At 45.8% G+C, this 16,848-nt stretch overlaps 1 protein-coding gene across 1 annotated transcript; it reads right to left on the reverse strand.

Moving 5' to 3' along the window:
* Window positions 1-1,069: 1,069 nt before the first annotated feature.
* adamts5 (ADAM metallopeptidase with thrombospondin type 1 motif, 5 (aggrecanase-2)) lies at window positions 1,070-15,968 on the reverse strand. Its single transcript, XM_079673037.1, has 8 exons — window positions 14,669-15,968; window positions 7,487-7,619; window positions 7,161-7,328; window positions 6,092-6,375; window positions 4,893-5,076; window positions 4,636-4,811; window positions 4,380-4,555; window positions 1,070-4,165 (listed from the first exon to the last, which is right to left on the reverse strand). Exons 1-8 carry the CDS (start codon window positions 15,698-15,700, stop codon window positions 3,475-3,477), a joined length of 2,844 nt encoding a protein of 947 aa, XP_079529163.1. The 5' UTR covers window positions 15,701-15,968; the 3' UTR covers window positions 1,070-3,474.
* Between the last annotated feature and the right edge of the window lie 880 nt (window positions 15,969-16,848).

Below are 16,848 nucleotides of genomic sequence, written 5' to 3' on the forward strand. Positions count from 1 at the left end.
CAAAACTCTATGAAATGTTAAAGTGTTTCGTGAAATGTTAAAGTGTTTTTTTTAAATTTGTCTCTAGCTTTGCAAAAGTGTTTCGCATCTTCTTAATTTGTTTTTGTTAATGTTAAATCGTTTTTTCTTTGGTAAAAGTGTTTTGCTAATGTAATTTTATTTTAGAAAATGTAAATTTGTCTCAAGCTTTTTAAAAGTGTTTCACACGTTGTAATTGTCGATTGCACCTCTCAGCCACTGTACATAACTGACAGCAATTGTTATTATTTACAGAGTGATGGCCACAGCCTCACAGGGTCAAACATTTACACTGCACCTCACCTGCAGTAGTTCACCTTCAGTCCGGCTGCAGTCAAATGTGCAAATTATTAACACCACACATTTCATTTAGATGGTCAACTCCATATTTGCTTCTAATCTGATATGTCTTGAAAATTGTAGCACAGCTAACACAAATATTTGTTTGTATTAATTTATTTCTTTGTCTTTAAGTTAAATCCACCTGCTTCCATGTCAAAGGGGGGATTTGGGTTTAAACTGTCCTTTTTCAGAACCAGGTTCATTACCAGGTAGGTCTTAAACACATACGAGGAATTTGACTATGTGTTGTGGTGCATTCATAAACATACAAATAAAATAAACTTTTTGTATTCTGTTCATCTTAATTGCCCCTTGGTTTCAACTTGGTTTGGCCAAGCCACTCTATAGGTTCCTTGATTTGTCATTGTTTTGTGTTCTATAGGCTTTTGTGCATGTAAAGGGTCTGGCTTATTCCCATCCATATAATAAGGCTGTTCTAATATAATTATCCCAACACTCCTCTTTCATCATGTGTGTTTAGATAGCGACTGATTTTGCAACACATGCAAGGAAAATAAAATACAAATATGTGACCAAATGAACAACACAGACACAAAGGTATTTAAATATATAGATTTTATATACATATATTCATGTGGATGACTAGAAAAGAAACAATATATATTCTCACAAAGGAATGATTCTGCAGTCATATGCCTAAGTTAAATAGTAATTTGATACAAAATTACTATAATAAATAAAACTCATCTCGTTGTTTTCTTTTATTCACACATAGCAGTTGTACAAACAATAAATTACAAGCTCAGTGCTGTGTTTCTGTGGTTCAGGGAGAGGGGTTTCCCCACTGCAAGGGTCAGAGTAGATAAATTGATCTGATGGATTGTTCCAATGTGTTTGTATGTATACATTTCTCTGTATATATGGTTGAATACTTAGAGATATATGAACGATCTACTCATTGTATAAAATGTCTATATTGTGTAAATAAATCTGAATTTGGGTTTTCTCCTGAACAGGTGCCAGATGGGTGAGGTTATTACACTAATGTAATGTAATAATGTAATAATGTAATGTTATTACACTATATATACTGTTCAAAAAACACATGATGTGTTAATTAAAATATGTTTGTAGCCATATTTGTTTTTATTTGGACAGATCAAGGCTAGTCGTCTCCCTAGCTTCACATCTGTCGGCTAAGCTAAGCTAACAGTTTCCTTGTTGTAGCTTAATATTTAGAGGAGAGGCATGTGTGGTATCAATTCTTGATCTTCCTTCCTTTCATTCCTTCTTGTCTATTTCTTGGCAAGAAAAGGAATAGGCGTATTTCCAGATATGTCAAACTATTTCTTATAATCAACAGCAACATGAGTTTCCCAAATCAGTGTCCCCTTGTCGGCACTGGGACTATTTCTGTAGCATTTTTGACAGTGAGCTCTGTGGATTGTCTGAAGTATTTGAAGAATTGTATCTTCAAAATCAGTGGCACGATCTGAATTGTTGTAACATGGCAAACACCACCCATCAGGACACAGTTTAAAACATTTTCAAAAACATGATGTCAAACAGAGAATGAGTGTTGAATTGCAAAAAAGGACTGTGCGTTAGCATCTCCCTTGCTGTCGTTGCGAGTATCCAGGGCACACATTGTCATATAAGCATTGCTTCCTAAACAGATAAACAGACAAACAAACAGATATTGACCTCCAAAATAAAACCTGAGGGTTGTTAAGCTCCCAGCACCGGCATAATGACTGATGCCGACAGAACCGAGAGTGAAGACGCTTCAAAACGCACATGTCCACGGTACATACTGCATGTGCACGAACACAGGCCTGGGTACATGAGACACACACACACACACACACACACACACACACACACACACACACACACACACACACACACACACACACACACACACACACACACACACACACACACACACACACACACACACACACACACACACACACACACACACACACACACACACACACACACACACACACACACACACACACACACACACACACACACACACACACACACACACACACACACACGAGCTGCAACAGTCGACAGAAACAGAATCGCCACCTATTTTGATAAGGATGACGGAGGATAAGGATGACCATGGCATTTCAACCTCTCAAATGATTGGCAGATTAATTGATAATGAAAACATTTGTTTGTTGAAGCTCTACTACACACACATCAATAATTACCCTAAGCCTGTGAGTCATTTTAAACCTCCATAAATGTTAAGGAGTGTCATGGTTACTTTGCCCCTTTGTCAACCTAACTGTTGTAAAGTTTGTCCTCTGAAGGCCACCATACGCTGCATAGGTGACTTGTGTCTTTAGGAAAAGCTTTCTTACAGAGTTTTCTTTTAAACGCTAAAAGAACTTGAGATGAGAAAAATATTTTGGGATAGGACGTAATTCACCATTCATTCTTGGACACGAGAAACCAGTGTTCCCTTCTTTTGCTGCCTCTCGTTTTCAGCTGGACAGATCGTTCAAATAAAGACGCAGAATGCTTATAGTCGGGGCATCGGGTAGCCCTTATTCAGGACCATTTCTGTCACTGAGTGGCTCATAAATAATCTTTTTTAAGGGAAGAATATTGGTAGTCAATCAGAAGATGGAGTGATCTTTTCAACATTCAACCTGTAACACATTTGACAAGCGTTTCAGTTACTAGAGCAATTTGCGACGCAGTACACCCACCGCGGGACATTCGGCAGAAATGACGGCAAGCTAATAACGATATCTTTTAATCCAATCCCCATCGTTCTCAAGGACAAATGGAAGCGACTTCCGAATCCCCACAGTGATCAGAACACATGGAATACCATACAAAAACACGACATGCCATTACAGGGCAACACACACTGAGCCTCCAGGGTCTGGAGGCCGAAGTAAAGATAATCCGTTTCTGTCCATGTGGAAACGACATGCAATTTGAGTCTGTCCGGGCGGTCTCTACTGCATAGCTACTGCCATTCCAGGACATTCCTCCGGCGTTTAGTCAGGTACATCCAGAGTCTCTGTGGAGCCGCTCAACATTCAAAGTCCTGTTCAAGGAGTCCGACACCAAGAACTCCAGACCTTTAAACGTCCTACCAATTGTTCCCCCTCTCCTGCCGCCTCAGCATCTCTTCACCAGACAGTGTTTGAAGGCGGAGGGTCGGACCCCCAACGTGCAGCCCTTGGAGAGCTTCCCCTCCTGGCTCTTACACTGCACAGTCCGGCTCTGCCAGCCAGTGTCACAAGTCCTAGAGCAGCTCATCCAGGACCCCGTCACCCAGTGGGGCCCTGAGGGGGGGGTAGAGGGGCCTGGAGCCGTCGGGACCAGGATTTTGGGAGTGGAGGAAGACGTAGTGGTGCTTCTGGTGGTAGTGGTGCTTCTGGTGGTGGTGGTGCTTCTGGTGGTAGTGGTGCTTCTGGTGGTGGTGGTGCTCTGTGTAGGGGTGGACTTGGGGCTGAGTTGCTGTGGAGCAGTCCTCCGTGGCATGAAGAAGCTGTAGCGAACATCCAGCGGCTTCTTAGCGTCCGTCGCTAGGATCTGCACCACTAGAGATTCCTGAAGGGCCCCGGGCCCCATGCTGTGGAGCCACTCGTCCCTCTGGCTCCAGCCACTGTAGTTGAGCACAGAACCGTTGAGGGGGATGATGGTCTCGGAGGTGGAGATCATGAACTTGCCGTTGAGGAGGTACTCGTTGCTGGGCCGGCGCAGGGCCAGGTAGGCGGTGTAGCGCGTCTGGTCCTTCGCCTTGTGCTGACGGACCTTAATGTGGGTGCAGCCTGCCGGGATCTTCACCACGTCCGTGTAGCCCTTACTGATTGGCAAGAGAGAGAGAGAGTAAAGAAGAGGGTCAGATCAGCATAAAAGCAAACCTTTTCCACTGATTTAGGTTATGAAAAAAGCATAGAACATAGCAAATCTAGTTAGCACTCTCTTAGCAACACATCAAAGCCAAACTGCACTTAGCAATTGTGTGTAATTCTGATAAATGTAACGCACAGTTAAAGTTCTCTGTCTCTTTGTCTCACCTTTTCTTGGTGAAGTTGCCCACCACACGTATACATCCCGTGCTGTCGCCCCCACATATCCCACACTTATCGAACTGCAGCTTGGAGCCGATGATGCCGTCGCAGCCCGTCCGCACACACTTCCCTTTCACACACACCGAGCTACTGTAGGGACGACACTCGGTCCCGTCTACTACCTGGAGACAAACAGGAAGATTATTTCCCATTTATTTCCCCTTAAATACACTGTACCTCTTTCTTCTTTGCTTCAGCTCACCCTCTGAGAGAACACCACGTAGTATCCTGTTCCTTTGGCCCTGCAGGTCAGCTTACACACGTCTTTGGGCAGGACTCCAGCGTACTTCGGCACCCACTCAACAAACGTCTTCACCCCCTTAGGATCCGTCTGGGGACCGTTGCGCTCCTCACATTGCTCCTGCCGGAAGTTCTTATCTGGAGAAATGAAAAGAGGATTGTGAGTACGACCAATAAGCTGTATTAATCACGCATGCATTCCCAGGCTGCGACACTCACTGGCTGGCGGACATGGAGTCACGTTGCAGGACCGGTAGATGGCTCTCTTCCCCGTGCAGTAGCGCCCGTTGTTGCGCGGCGGCGGGTTGTTACACAGGCGCTGGGCGAACTTCACCCCGCCTCCGCACGTCCTGGTGCACCCACCCCAAGGACCCCAGGAGCTCCAGCTGCCGTGGTTGGACGCCTTGGAAAGAAGTGGGAAGATAAATGAGGAAGTGGGCGGAGGGGAGATCACACCGTAACGAGAGAGGAAGGGGAAAGGGGGGATGAGAGAGGACGATTAGCCACGCGTCGCAGAGAAAGTAGGAAATGTGGCATGCATCGTGTGGAAAGAAGAAGCGGGGCGATCCCCCGTGTGATGAAGGAAACTAGCATGACAGCTCACATGCTTCCCCTCGAGGAACATCCTGAATGAAATGTACTTATATTTATGTTTTTCCAGCCAGCGCTGCATGAGTCATGATCATGGATAAGTAGCCTTAAACATTTTACGAGACAAAGCTGATTTTATAATCCTGTAGTTCTGCAGAGCTTTTCCATTGAGTTAATTCAGTGTATAGCACTTCTTTCCACAGTAAAAGCCACTTCATCTGCAAAGAAATATTCTGTTTATAGAGTTTAAAAGGAGTCTCATATGCAGGGGCTTAACGTTGCACAGTGGCCGTCATACATGGCAGTGAGAATGAAGTGAGTCACGACTGCCAAGCATCAAGTCAAACCCGCCAAATGTCATGTGACAAATAAACACAAAGGAAATATTCTTCCACATTTGTTTCCACACACACACACACACACACACACACACACACACACACACACACACACACACACACACACACACACACACACACACACACACACACACACACACACACACACACACACACACACACACACACACACACACACACACACACACACACACACACACACACACACACACACACACACACACACACACACACACACACACACATCATCCTGCCAAGAACGGATCCGCAAATTCAATTGAGTTTGGTTAAGGCAAGGCCAAGAAAACACATAGCACAGATCAGCAGGGCATAAATAAAGCAGAAGACCACACACTGAACAACCCGACACTTTTCTCCTCGAGTGTCCTTCTCTCTCCTTTACAGTGTGTTGTTGAGTGCCTCAAATATACGTTTTTGAACTGTAAAAAGTAATATGCTTGTCCTTACCGAGTAGTGTCTCTTGCGGGTCTTGTCCACACACTTCCCCTGCAGGCAGATGCGCCCCTTCCCGCAGGGCGTCCCCTCCACAGCCGGCAGCTTCTTGGTCAGACACACCATTTGTCCGTGGCGGATCACGGCGCACCAGAGGCGGGAGCACACGTCCATCCCCGGGCACACCGTGTACTCCGGCCCGAAGGCCAGGCGGCACTGGCGGACGGCGTCGTAGCTCTGGCCCGGGAGCTCCTCGGGGCCCAGGAGGGGGGAGCGGGGGGAGTCCAGGAGACACTCGGCTGTAGCAGGAAGAAGAGGGAGAGCATATATAAAACTAGTGACACAGAAGTGTAACAAAACAATCAGTAACGCATTTTTATCGTAGTTTAATGAAGAGTGTGTCGTGTGAAATATTAGTTAGCAAGCTAGATAGCTAACATGGACTAATCACCTGTAGCTGAATAATAAGTTGTGTATGTGTGCTGAATATCATCAGTCAGTGTGCTTAGCAGGTTAATTGCAAGTGGACCTCAAGGAAGGTTTCATAACTTATTAGACCGAGCTGAGAGTAAGCAGTATTAAAATAAACTAAATAAATGTATTATAAACTAATGCATGCCTGGAAGTCCCTGTTGTGTCCAAGTGTGCAACATTTCCAAAACTGGCGTATGGAAGTCTTTTTGAGAACTGAATGACATATCTCTCAATAAAAATGCTGGAGCAGCATACGTCAGTTGCTACATGAATAACTCCCGAAGCGATGGACTTTAGTTTCACGTTATGTCAGCTTTCGATGCTTTATGGCAGTAATGAATGACACTTCTGGAATCTTTGCCAAAGATATGTCATTGCACTGCAGCTACTCTCTTTCAGAAGTTAACAGGATTGTAAATAACGCTCTATTAGCCGGAGATTACAGCTCGGTTTGGTCGTAAATAGCTCTCCCTGATAGGTAATGTGTGAGAAAAGCTATCACACACCAAAATTCACATGGTTGCAATTTGTAAACGGAGCGTGGGAAAGTGGGGAAAGATCTCACGGTTTTGCTCTGTTTTTATTATTCTGCATTTTCTCCCACACTCACCGTTGCCATCGTCAAAGAAGTCTGTGATGGTGGCCGAGGTGCAGCGGCTCCAGGGCTTGGAGGCGTCGATGGAGGTGAGGATGGAGGACATGAGCCGCTTGTCGCTGTTCACCCCGAACTTCTCCTCGCAGAACTTGGAGTCATCGTGGGACAAACCGAGCAGGTGACCTGGGGACAAACGGACGAGTTGATGGAAACGAGTTTGCACATGAGAAAAGAGAACACACTCGGGGATCAGGTGTCTGAGATGAGACAATCCTCCCAGGGTTATTAATCAGCTGCAGAGAGATGCTGACAGATGTGCGGGCGGTGGTGTCCATGCCTACCTATCTCATGCGCGACAGTGAACGCAGCGTGCAGCCCGTCGTCCTCGATGACGGCGCAGCTCCTCTCCGGGGAGCAGATGGTGCCGACGTCCGCCATGCCCAGCGTGTCGCAGGAGTGGTGGCCACAGAGGTCCTGGACAGAGGAAATACCGTCAGTATACATTCTTCTTTGATTTCTTGAATAACTAGGTACGATTTAACTTTATAAATAGTTATAGTTTACCGAATGTCCTTCTAACAAAAGCAGCAAAAGACAGTGTCTATTCTTGTCTTTCAAATGCATGGACATCTGGCTATCCGAAAAGAAACACTGGATACTACAACTCCCATAATGCAATGCGATCTCCATAACTACACTTTGTAAAGCATGAAATCAATCCAAGCTGAGGTGTCAGTGGATACATTTGTTTTTACAGCCCGAGTATAATCTCTCTTCCTTCCTTCCTTCCTTCCTTCCTCTTCCTCCCGCATCTCCCTGTCTCCCTCCCATACAGGCTGACACACTATTGATCTTTGTTTCCTTCCCACACATGTCCATGCAGATGACGCCCCGGGGTGCTCTGCTTGTCCCGGTCGAGTGCACAGATCAATCAGTTGACCCGTGGTGTTTTCTGATGGAGAAAACCAGAGTTTATCCACAGCTGACGTTAAAGTGACTTTCTGTGGATTGATATGACCTTATCAACGGTCTGTTAACGAGAATTAACAACCTCTGGAATGTCCAAATTGACCAATCAGAATAGAGTATTCAACTAAGCTGTGTAAAAAAAGGACAATAAAGCCTTTGAATCTTCGCAACAAACAAAGCAGCGGAAAATGCATTTAGGGTGCAGACACAAACACAAACATACACGTCCATGTGTACAGAACACACACACACACACACGTCCCGTGGGGAGGATGGATCGTAACGTTAAGTGGTGCTGACAGGCCTACTGGGTCGTGTGTGAGAGTCTCTCTGGGGAGGGTGTTTACTCGTTGCCCGCGGGTTGCTTTGGAACAAACTGCCTTGTGTTCTGCACTCACACACACACATGGCTGACTGGGTGGGAACGCCTTACACACACATGCACAAAAATATCGTAAATAAAGGGTATAAAGTTGAACATATAGAACACAAAACTGCAAACTCATAAAGGAAAAGAGGAGGGAGTCCAGTTTGTTGCATGCATGGACGTTTTTCTGTCCCATGTGCAGAATTTCTTTTAAGGGAAGTTTGATTTGAATCAGCTAGATTTTCGGTTTCTCTCTCCCTGTTTCCCACACTCTTTCACCCCAACATGCTTTTCACCTCCCTCTCTTTCATTTATTTTTCATTTCCACCCTCTCCCAGTCTCTACCCGAAGTACAGAAGCTGTTTTTGCTTCTCCTCTTGAACACTGGGCTTTTAGTGTAAAAAAAGAAAGACAAACAGGACTGTTTGATTAGAAATTAAATGGAGAAAAAGAGCTGACATGACCCTGAAACTCACATCTCTATCTAGGAAAAGCTTGCAAGCATCTGTGGGAATGCAAAGGGAAATAAGTTGGGAGGATGGAGGGATGCCGGATATTACAGAAAAGAACTGAGAGAACAAGGAGTTAGTGAAATATTGGCTGAAATAACAGGAGAACAGGTGGCATGCTGGTTGTGAAGGTCAGGAGGCGATCAGAGCTGTGTGTGTCTGTGTCTGTGTGTGTCTGTGTGTGTGTGTGTGTGTGTGTGTGTGTGTGTGTGTGTGTGTGTGTGTGTGTGTGTGTGTGTGTGTGTGTGTGTGTGTGTGTGTGTGTGTGTGTGTGTGTGTGTGTGTGTGTGTGTAACGAGACTACTTAAAATCTAAGCCAAGGCTTGTGTTAAACAAACAGCCCGCCAGACCCACACACACACTGAAGTCTCTCAGAGTGAGTGTAGCTCACACTGTGATCAAAAACTCCCCCAGGCTGATTTCAACAAACCTGCTAATCAAAAAGAAAAGACTGGTCAACAGTTACTGACATTGTGTGTCTGAAACTGGGCTCCGTTTCAAAAGAGGTGCTGGCAGTATGAAAAAAGACCCAGTAGAGCCACATCATACAAATGTGAACATGAAAATGCCCAGAATATCTTTCTTAATTTATTTGATAATTGTGCAAACAGTGGAGCAGTGTTCCCTGATCATCAGTGGCTCTAAAAGCCATCATGGTGTTAAGTGTCCTTTGAGGACTGACCTAAGGCTGCTTCATAAATCAGCCTTGTGTTGACCTGATGTCACATGCGTCTTGTTGTGAAATGAAAACATATGGCAAAAAAAAGCTGTTCTTTACTCCTTACTATATAAGATAATCAGGTCCATATAGGTTGTCAAAATATTTGAATTTCATACCGTGCATCATAAGAGATGATCAATTATGTTGTTTCACTTTTTTATTTTTTTTATTATTAAGTACCATTTTTATTTGAATATTTCTTTATGTTTTTTTCTTATTATTTTACCTTTTGTTTTTTTTTGGGATGGGGGTTATACATTTGGGTACCACTTTACAATAAGACTACCCTTATAAAGGGTTTACGAATACTTTATAAATCCTTAATAAGCTTTTATAAGACATGAGATCAACAGGGCAACTGTGACCGGTTGCTTGCCAAATAGTGAGCCCACATTTATCTGTCCTGCTAAGCCGTATTAGAAACGGTAGTAGCTCATTAATAAATGGGAATATGTTTTACACTTTACAATAAGGCTCCATTTTGGCAACTATAAATGTTAGTAAGTCGTAAATAAATGGTCATGAAGTGATGCCAATAAACATCAAGATGGAAGGGTGGGAATCAACTCAGTGAACAACAGATACCAAGGATGCTGGTTGATGAAGACGACGAATAAGTAGCCAATATAAGGCTTAGTCATCTTGCCAAATAGTGAGCCTGTGTTGATGTATGAACTGGTTTATAAATGGTTCTTAATGATTAATATAGTGTTTACAACCTCATTCATAACTTCATTATAAACCCTTTATGAATCCTTTATAAGGGTAGTCTTATTGTAAAGTGGTACCTACATTTGTGTAATGTCTTCTGCTGGAAAAATGAAAAAGCCAATACAAATAAGAAGTCAGTGATGCATCTCAGTGTGAAGAGAGTGTGTTTTTATCTGAACTCTCTGGCGGAGTGTGTCGAGAGTTTGCGATCCAAGCGCTGTCTGCGGGTTGTCAACATCTCCCAGACGAAGTTTAGCACATGTGAAATATCAGGAACAGTTCAAACAAACAGAGGGACTGGCTGTGACGGGGGCGAGCGCTGGGAAATGTAAACTTTAATGTACAGACGCACATAAACACATTAAGGAGGAGACACTCAAGAAAGGGAGGAGTCCCAAATTATAGACATGTGCACATTTCTACATTCACTGTAAGAGGCTAAAAAACAGGGGTACAATTAAGGGTTTTTATCATTTTTTACATTATTAATACGTAAATGTGGACACTCCTGGTAGTTTGTACGTGGATGGCGGCTTTAATGTGGCCCTAACTCAACCCGGGTTAAAAAAAGGTGAGCACTTCAATAACACGGGCATCACAAGTACCTGTAAGCAATGTCTGTCCAAATATTTGAGCTATTGCTGCAAGAAGCGTATAAAAAAAAAAGCAGCATGAATGAACACATGTGCCGGGTTGGAATGTAATAAAGTACTTTGACTGAAGTACTGTGAGTATTTTCATCTTACTTCTTCCACCATACAGTTTGTATGTCAGTCTCTCTCTCTGCGGCCCTCTGACAGTGGGGCTTTGTGCACTGCCCAGCGAACACAGCCATGCATAACGTTTAATGTTCTCGTACACACAGACTCACACTCGGTTCCCCCTCAATGTACCCGTTGTTTCGTGGCGGTGCTGGTATGTGTGGGACAGAGTGACACCGCCACACGGGTCAACTCACTGAGGGTACGGGCGGGGTGTTGGGGTAATTGGACCTGACCACAAAGAGACAAGTTCCCTCCGAGCCTCTCCCCTCTTATCTGGGAACAATGGACCGGTCTGACTTCACAGTCACAAAGTCTTCAATGAGCTCCAGTTCCAGCCCAACGGACGACAATAATCTGCTTCACAGTCGCTCCAAATACACCGCGGAATAATTTGTTTCCGCATATAAGCTACTATTTAGCACCTTTGTTAGTCAATACAATGGAATATTATATTTTTGTCATGGCCAAACAGTGGTACTGAAACATATGGTCAGTCCAAAACCTAATTTGGCCCCAAAAATACGGTTTCCATTGAGTGAGATAGGGAAAGAGACATCTTTAAATCAGCGGGTGATTGTTTAACAGTAAATCCATTCAGTGAATTCCTATGAAAGCCATCGATACATTTGGAACGGAGCCCTGCCTCAAACGCTGCATCCTTATGTCATTCAGTACAATAGAATATTAGGACATGTACTGTAACACATATGAACTGAAGCTATAGTACCTCCATGTTTCCATTGGGGTTGGGCAACCCAAGTTATTTCCCTGAGAAAGTCCTGAGGAAATAGTTAACACATTGCAATGCCAAACTTCCTTTCTTTCTTTATCAATCCAACATGCAGCGTGCAAGGTATGAGCCAAATAAACGTATTTCCTGAATGGAATCCTGTCAACGGAAACTCTAAGGGCTCTAATAAGTTTGTATATCAACGGATTGTGTGCAGATCTTGACATATTGGGGGCTACTCCTGCTAAAATTATTAGTGGAAAAATAAAAAGTGTGGTTTTCAAGATATCAGCATCTTCACATTCCACCTTTTGTCACCTGAGCTGAAACAACAGTGGATTCCTATAACTCATTTTCCTGCCGCTGTAAACAAACTGCTTTTTCATCCGTCTTAACGATCGAGCAATTTAAGCCGAAACCTTGATTCCTTTAAAGGTCAAAGCGAGGCGTTGGCTGCTTTCTTTGCCTTATTAAAAGGTCACGACCCTAAAGTCCAGTCATGCATGACCCTCACTGCCCATTTAGCTGCAGAGAGGCTTGTTTGTTATGCAGCGGTGCAACAGATAGGGATCAGGAACATGCCTGGAAATGTTCCTCAAGAGGTCTGCGCTGCGCTACAGGGGCCAAATAGAGGATTATACGCTCGGCATGCGACAGAGTGGGGATCACCTGCTCCTCGTGCTGACAGCTAACATCTGCAGCACCACCCCCTCATCAGTGAAGGTGAGATGTGGTCGACAGGTTTATAAACAATGTAAGGGCTGCGACAGGTGAGAGAGAAAGCACTCACTGATATACACATGGAAACTCTTTCTGTTGAATAACACATAACACTTTCAAAGAGGAAGACATCTCCATATCTGAGGCAATGTTTGCATGAAAAATGTGTGCTTAATGTAGTTGCTGGTTATTTTTGTAACCGTGCATGACTGTTATCCCTAGCATGGACTGCTTGGATATGAAACGCCATTGGAAATCAATGGAAATATAAGCATGAGTATTTTAACAGTATTAAAGCACTCGTAAATTAAAAGCATAATCCAAAGTATACCGCCTGTCATGTTTCATTAGTTTCCAGGCCAGTTTGACTCTGCTTCCTGTTCAGAGGCTGCCTCAGGAGTATCTGGATGTTCTGTTTCCATGCCCGTCTGACCCTGTCCACACTGCCAAACCCAACCACCGGAGGATCTTTCCATCTTTTGCCTGGACTCCTTCAATCGTGCCTTTGCAGGTGTAGCGGCAGCAGGGTTAGTGAGGAGCCACCACGTTGGTTGGCACGCAGGAAGTTTCACTTTGCCAGCAAACCTCAGGCATGCAGCTGCCTAGCCAATGCATGATGGCGCCAACATGGAGTCTACGCCAGGAGAATCCGAGGTTACACCACAACAAGACGCTGCATGAGCCCAACACACAGCATCTCAAGGAGATTTATCTGGAACTGCAGCTAACCGCCGTGAAGCCGCACCCGGAGAGGAGAGGTGAAAAATGCATGTAGGTCTGCTGCTGCCCTGTGGCTTTCCACCAGGCAGGAAAAAGAGGAGGAGAAAGGGACGGTGAAAGACGGGATAAATGAGTGTGGTCTCGGTAAACGCAGAGCTTCTCACAGGGTGGATGTGTTTGTTTTTCGGACAGCTCCCAGCCCCAGCTGACAGACGCTGAAAAAGTAACAGGGGAAAAATGTGCAGACTGGAGTGATGAGAGACAGAGAGAGGAGTAGAGGGAGGGAAGACTATAAGTGCAGCAGTTTCAAGGGGAGTTTGAGGGATATTTCTGCAATACATCCAGCAGCTGATTTCCAACCTCCTAGAAGAATTTACGTGCACGGCTTTACGGGAGCGCGCCTCAGATCACACAGACTTTTAGACCGTCAGGGGACTGGGAGGGGGAGCCTGGAGGCATGAAGAGCCTGCCTAGAAAAACACCAGGCGCAGGAAATACAGTTTTTATGGACTTTTGACAGACGCTGCGCTGCATTACGCGCAAGAGATTCAGCAAAAAAGAAAAGAAGGAGGGGGGAAACGGAAGGACTAAGAAAACATACAAAGCAGAGACATGTGGGGAGCAGGTTCCTCACTTCTGATTGACTTGGATGCAAATTGGTAAATGATTCACAGTTGGCTACAATAACCACTAAATGAGACATAGAGGCTCAAGTGGGAAATACTGTGTCATTGCTGCTATAAACATAAAAAAGGTGACGTGTGTCAGTTGTTTTCCTTACTATAAGCTGTGTGCAATAAGCCCCCCAAAGCCCCAGCTTATAGCTTCAGCAGCCAGCATGTGCGCCATCAAAATAAAAACAAAGTGGCGTCACCCCCTCCGCAGCCTTGGCATCACAACGGGGTGCTAGCCGCCTCTCCGCCGCTGAGTGAGGCGGGAGACAGGCAGTGGGGTCAAGTAACTGAGTAGATTTAATCAAGTACTGTACTTAAGTACTACTTTGTACTTCCACTCCAATACAATTTAGAGTTAAGTTTTGTACCTCCACTACATTTATTGCATACCTTTATTTAGATTTCAGATTTGGAGTAATGATGTGGCAACACTTAAATCAGATTAAAAATATTATTTTGATGCCTGAATACTTTTGTACTTTTACTTGAGTAACATTTTTGATTGCAGGACTTTTACTTGTAACGGAGTATTTCTACACTATTCAAATACTGTACTTAAGTAAAGATTTGAGTAGCCTACTTCTCCCACCTCTGGAGATATTCCACAGGTGTGGGTGAGGAAAGGGACGTTTGTTTACCTGCCTGGTGAAGAGGATGGCGGCGTCGTAGTGGTCCTTGTGGTCGTCGTCTCGCGGGTTCTGCTGGTTCTGCCACCTGCAGAAACTCTTCAGGGTCGCTGCAGCGTTCTTGGTCACCTCGAGCCCCTTCTCCTTGTCGCTGAGCACGCGCACCTTCACCACGGACAGCCGGATGGGGTTCTCGATGCTCGCGTGCCCGTACAGCTTGGATGCGATGGAGGCCAGAGTGAGCAGGTAGTGGTTCAGGTCCGTCCCGTATTTTCGGGTCATGGTGTCGTCGGCCACCAGCAGCAGCTCCACGTGCCTGGCGCGAGACACCGACCTCCTGCTCCGCGCGCCATGGTCATCTGCGCTTTCCTGCGCGCGCCTCTCTCTCCCCTTCTTCACCCCTCTGTCCCGGCGTCTCTTCGTCGCATCCCGGCGTCCTCTACCCCTGTCGCGTGTCCCGCAGCTCTCGCGCCCCTCACGCATGGCCTCGAAGCTGAAACTCTCGCGCGTGAAAACGTGGAGTGCGCTCGCCGCGTCCTTGTCCTGCAGCGCGCGTGCGTCGTGCTCGTGTCCTCGAGCCCTGACGATTGGCGTGATGGTGTAGCGCGCGTGGTCCACAGCGAAGAAGCCCTCGAGCCCCCCGCCGCAGAGGTTGAAGACGGCCAGGGACTCCGCGTTGGAGTCCACCGTCCCACGGTACGCGCACTCCCGTTGCAGAGGAGCGTCCCCCATCAGAGAAAACACAGACTGAGGGCCGAAGTGATGCGAGAGCACCGACTCGTCCCGCTCCATGTCCAGCTGGAAGCGGCTCCCGTCCAGGTACAGTAGGTAGCCCACCTTCCCACCCCCGTGGTAAATCCGGTCAATGGTCCGCACCACCCCGTCGGTCCTCCGGGCAGGTGTGAGGAGAGACCCGTTCGCAGGTGGAAGATAGAAACCCTGGAAAGTAGAGAGACCCGCTCCTAGCTCCAACTCCACGACGCACAGCAACAGTAGCCGAAAGCAGAGCATGCCCTCGGCCAGAGCACCAAGGATCCGCACCATTGTTCATTCCAACCCGAAACACATCTATGTATCCACTAACAAGAGCCCGGAACGTCCGAAGAGACAACTTTGAGTATTTGTTCCTCCACAAAAAAACGCATCCTCACGGTGTCCAAATCCCCAAGTGAAAACACTCACAGTAGTAACCGAGGCGAGCAAACAAAACCATTGAGGAAGAAAAAAACAAACAACGAAAGAGAGCAGCAGAGAGGAACAGTATGCAGGCTGCAGAGCACTGAGCTGAACTTGGAGAACAAAAACACAAAGTTTGCTCTTAATAGGACCCGGAGAGAAAAGTCCTGCCCCCTTTGCGCTCAATCACCCCTCCTCCACCCCCCTCTTCTCTCTCTCTCCCTCGCTCCCTCTCTTCCTCAAATCAAGTCAAGTGCTGGAGGAGAGAGACCTGAACAATGCTGTCACTGGAGTGTTTCCCATCGCCTTAGCATAGGAAACAGGGAGACCATTAAGACTCAGCATGTCCATCAAAATCCTCATGAATAATCTCAAGAGGGGGTGAAACAGATTGTATCCAGCAACAACAACAAAAAAAATGCAACATTCCCAAATAGCCCCATGATGGTACAAAACCATTTATCCCAACCATTAAACACCAGCCTGTTATTTTTACACTTTTACCACTTTGACTTCTTTAATAATTGAAGTCCAAGGAGAGTTGACTGGGTGGTTTCCGAGGCGTAATAATTCATGGTTGTTCCCGAATAAGAGTACTGGGAGTTCATGTCCCTCTATAGGACATCTAATGGCATGCTGCACTTAGGTATAACACAGTTAGAGGAGAAAAAGTGTGTTTGTGCTTGTCGGTGTTGATTTGTTGTTGTGTTTAGGTAATAGGTGCCAATGGGATGTCATGCTCAAAAACAAACACACTCTCCGCCAACTACAGAGCTTTTCTTAAACGCCTTCAAAGCTCCAAGACACTGCTCATTTGCTGAGTCACCCAACAGCTATTACCTCCGCACGCCACAGAGGGGGGGTTTCAGTGTGTGTGCATGCCAGGAGGGCCCGGGGAGGTCTCTGGTTGTGGATACACATGACACGAGCCCATGTCGGATCTCCCAAAGCATTGTGGGTAGCAAAGGCTCGGTGGATGCAGCCAGGGGAGTGGGTGTGAAAATGACGCGTGGGCA

The sequence above is a fragment of the Notothenia rossii genome (genome assembly GCF_949606895.1).
Source record: "Notothenia rossii genome assembly, chromosome: 3".
NCBI classification, from domain to species: domain Eukaryota; kingdom Metazoa; phylum Chordata; class Actinopteri; order Perciformes; family Nototheniidae; genus Notothenia; species Notothenia rossii.

What these genes read in the sequence shown, in the direction of transcription:
- adamts5 (XM_079673037.1), bottom strand. Translation starts at nt 15,700, where the DNA reads ATGGTGCGGATCCTTGGTGCTCTGGCCGAGGGCATGCTCTGCTTTCGG. An exon ending in CACTGTCGCGCATGAGATAG is followed by an intron (nt 7,329 to 7,486) that starts GTAGGCATGGAC and finishes GTTTGTCCCCAG; the next exon opens with GTCACCTGCTCGGTTTGTCC. An exon ending in CCCGCAAGAGACACTACTCG is followed by an intron (nt 5,077 to 6,091) that starts GTAAGGACAAGC and finishes CTTCTTTCCAAG; the next exon opens with GCGTCCAACCACGGCAGCTG.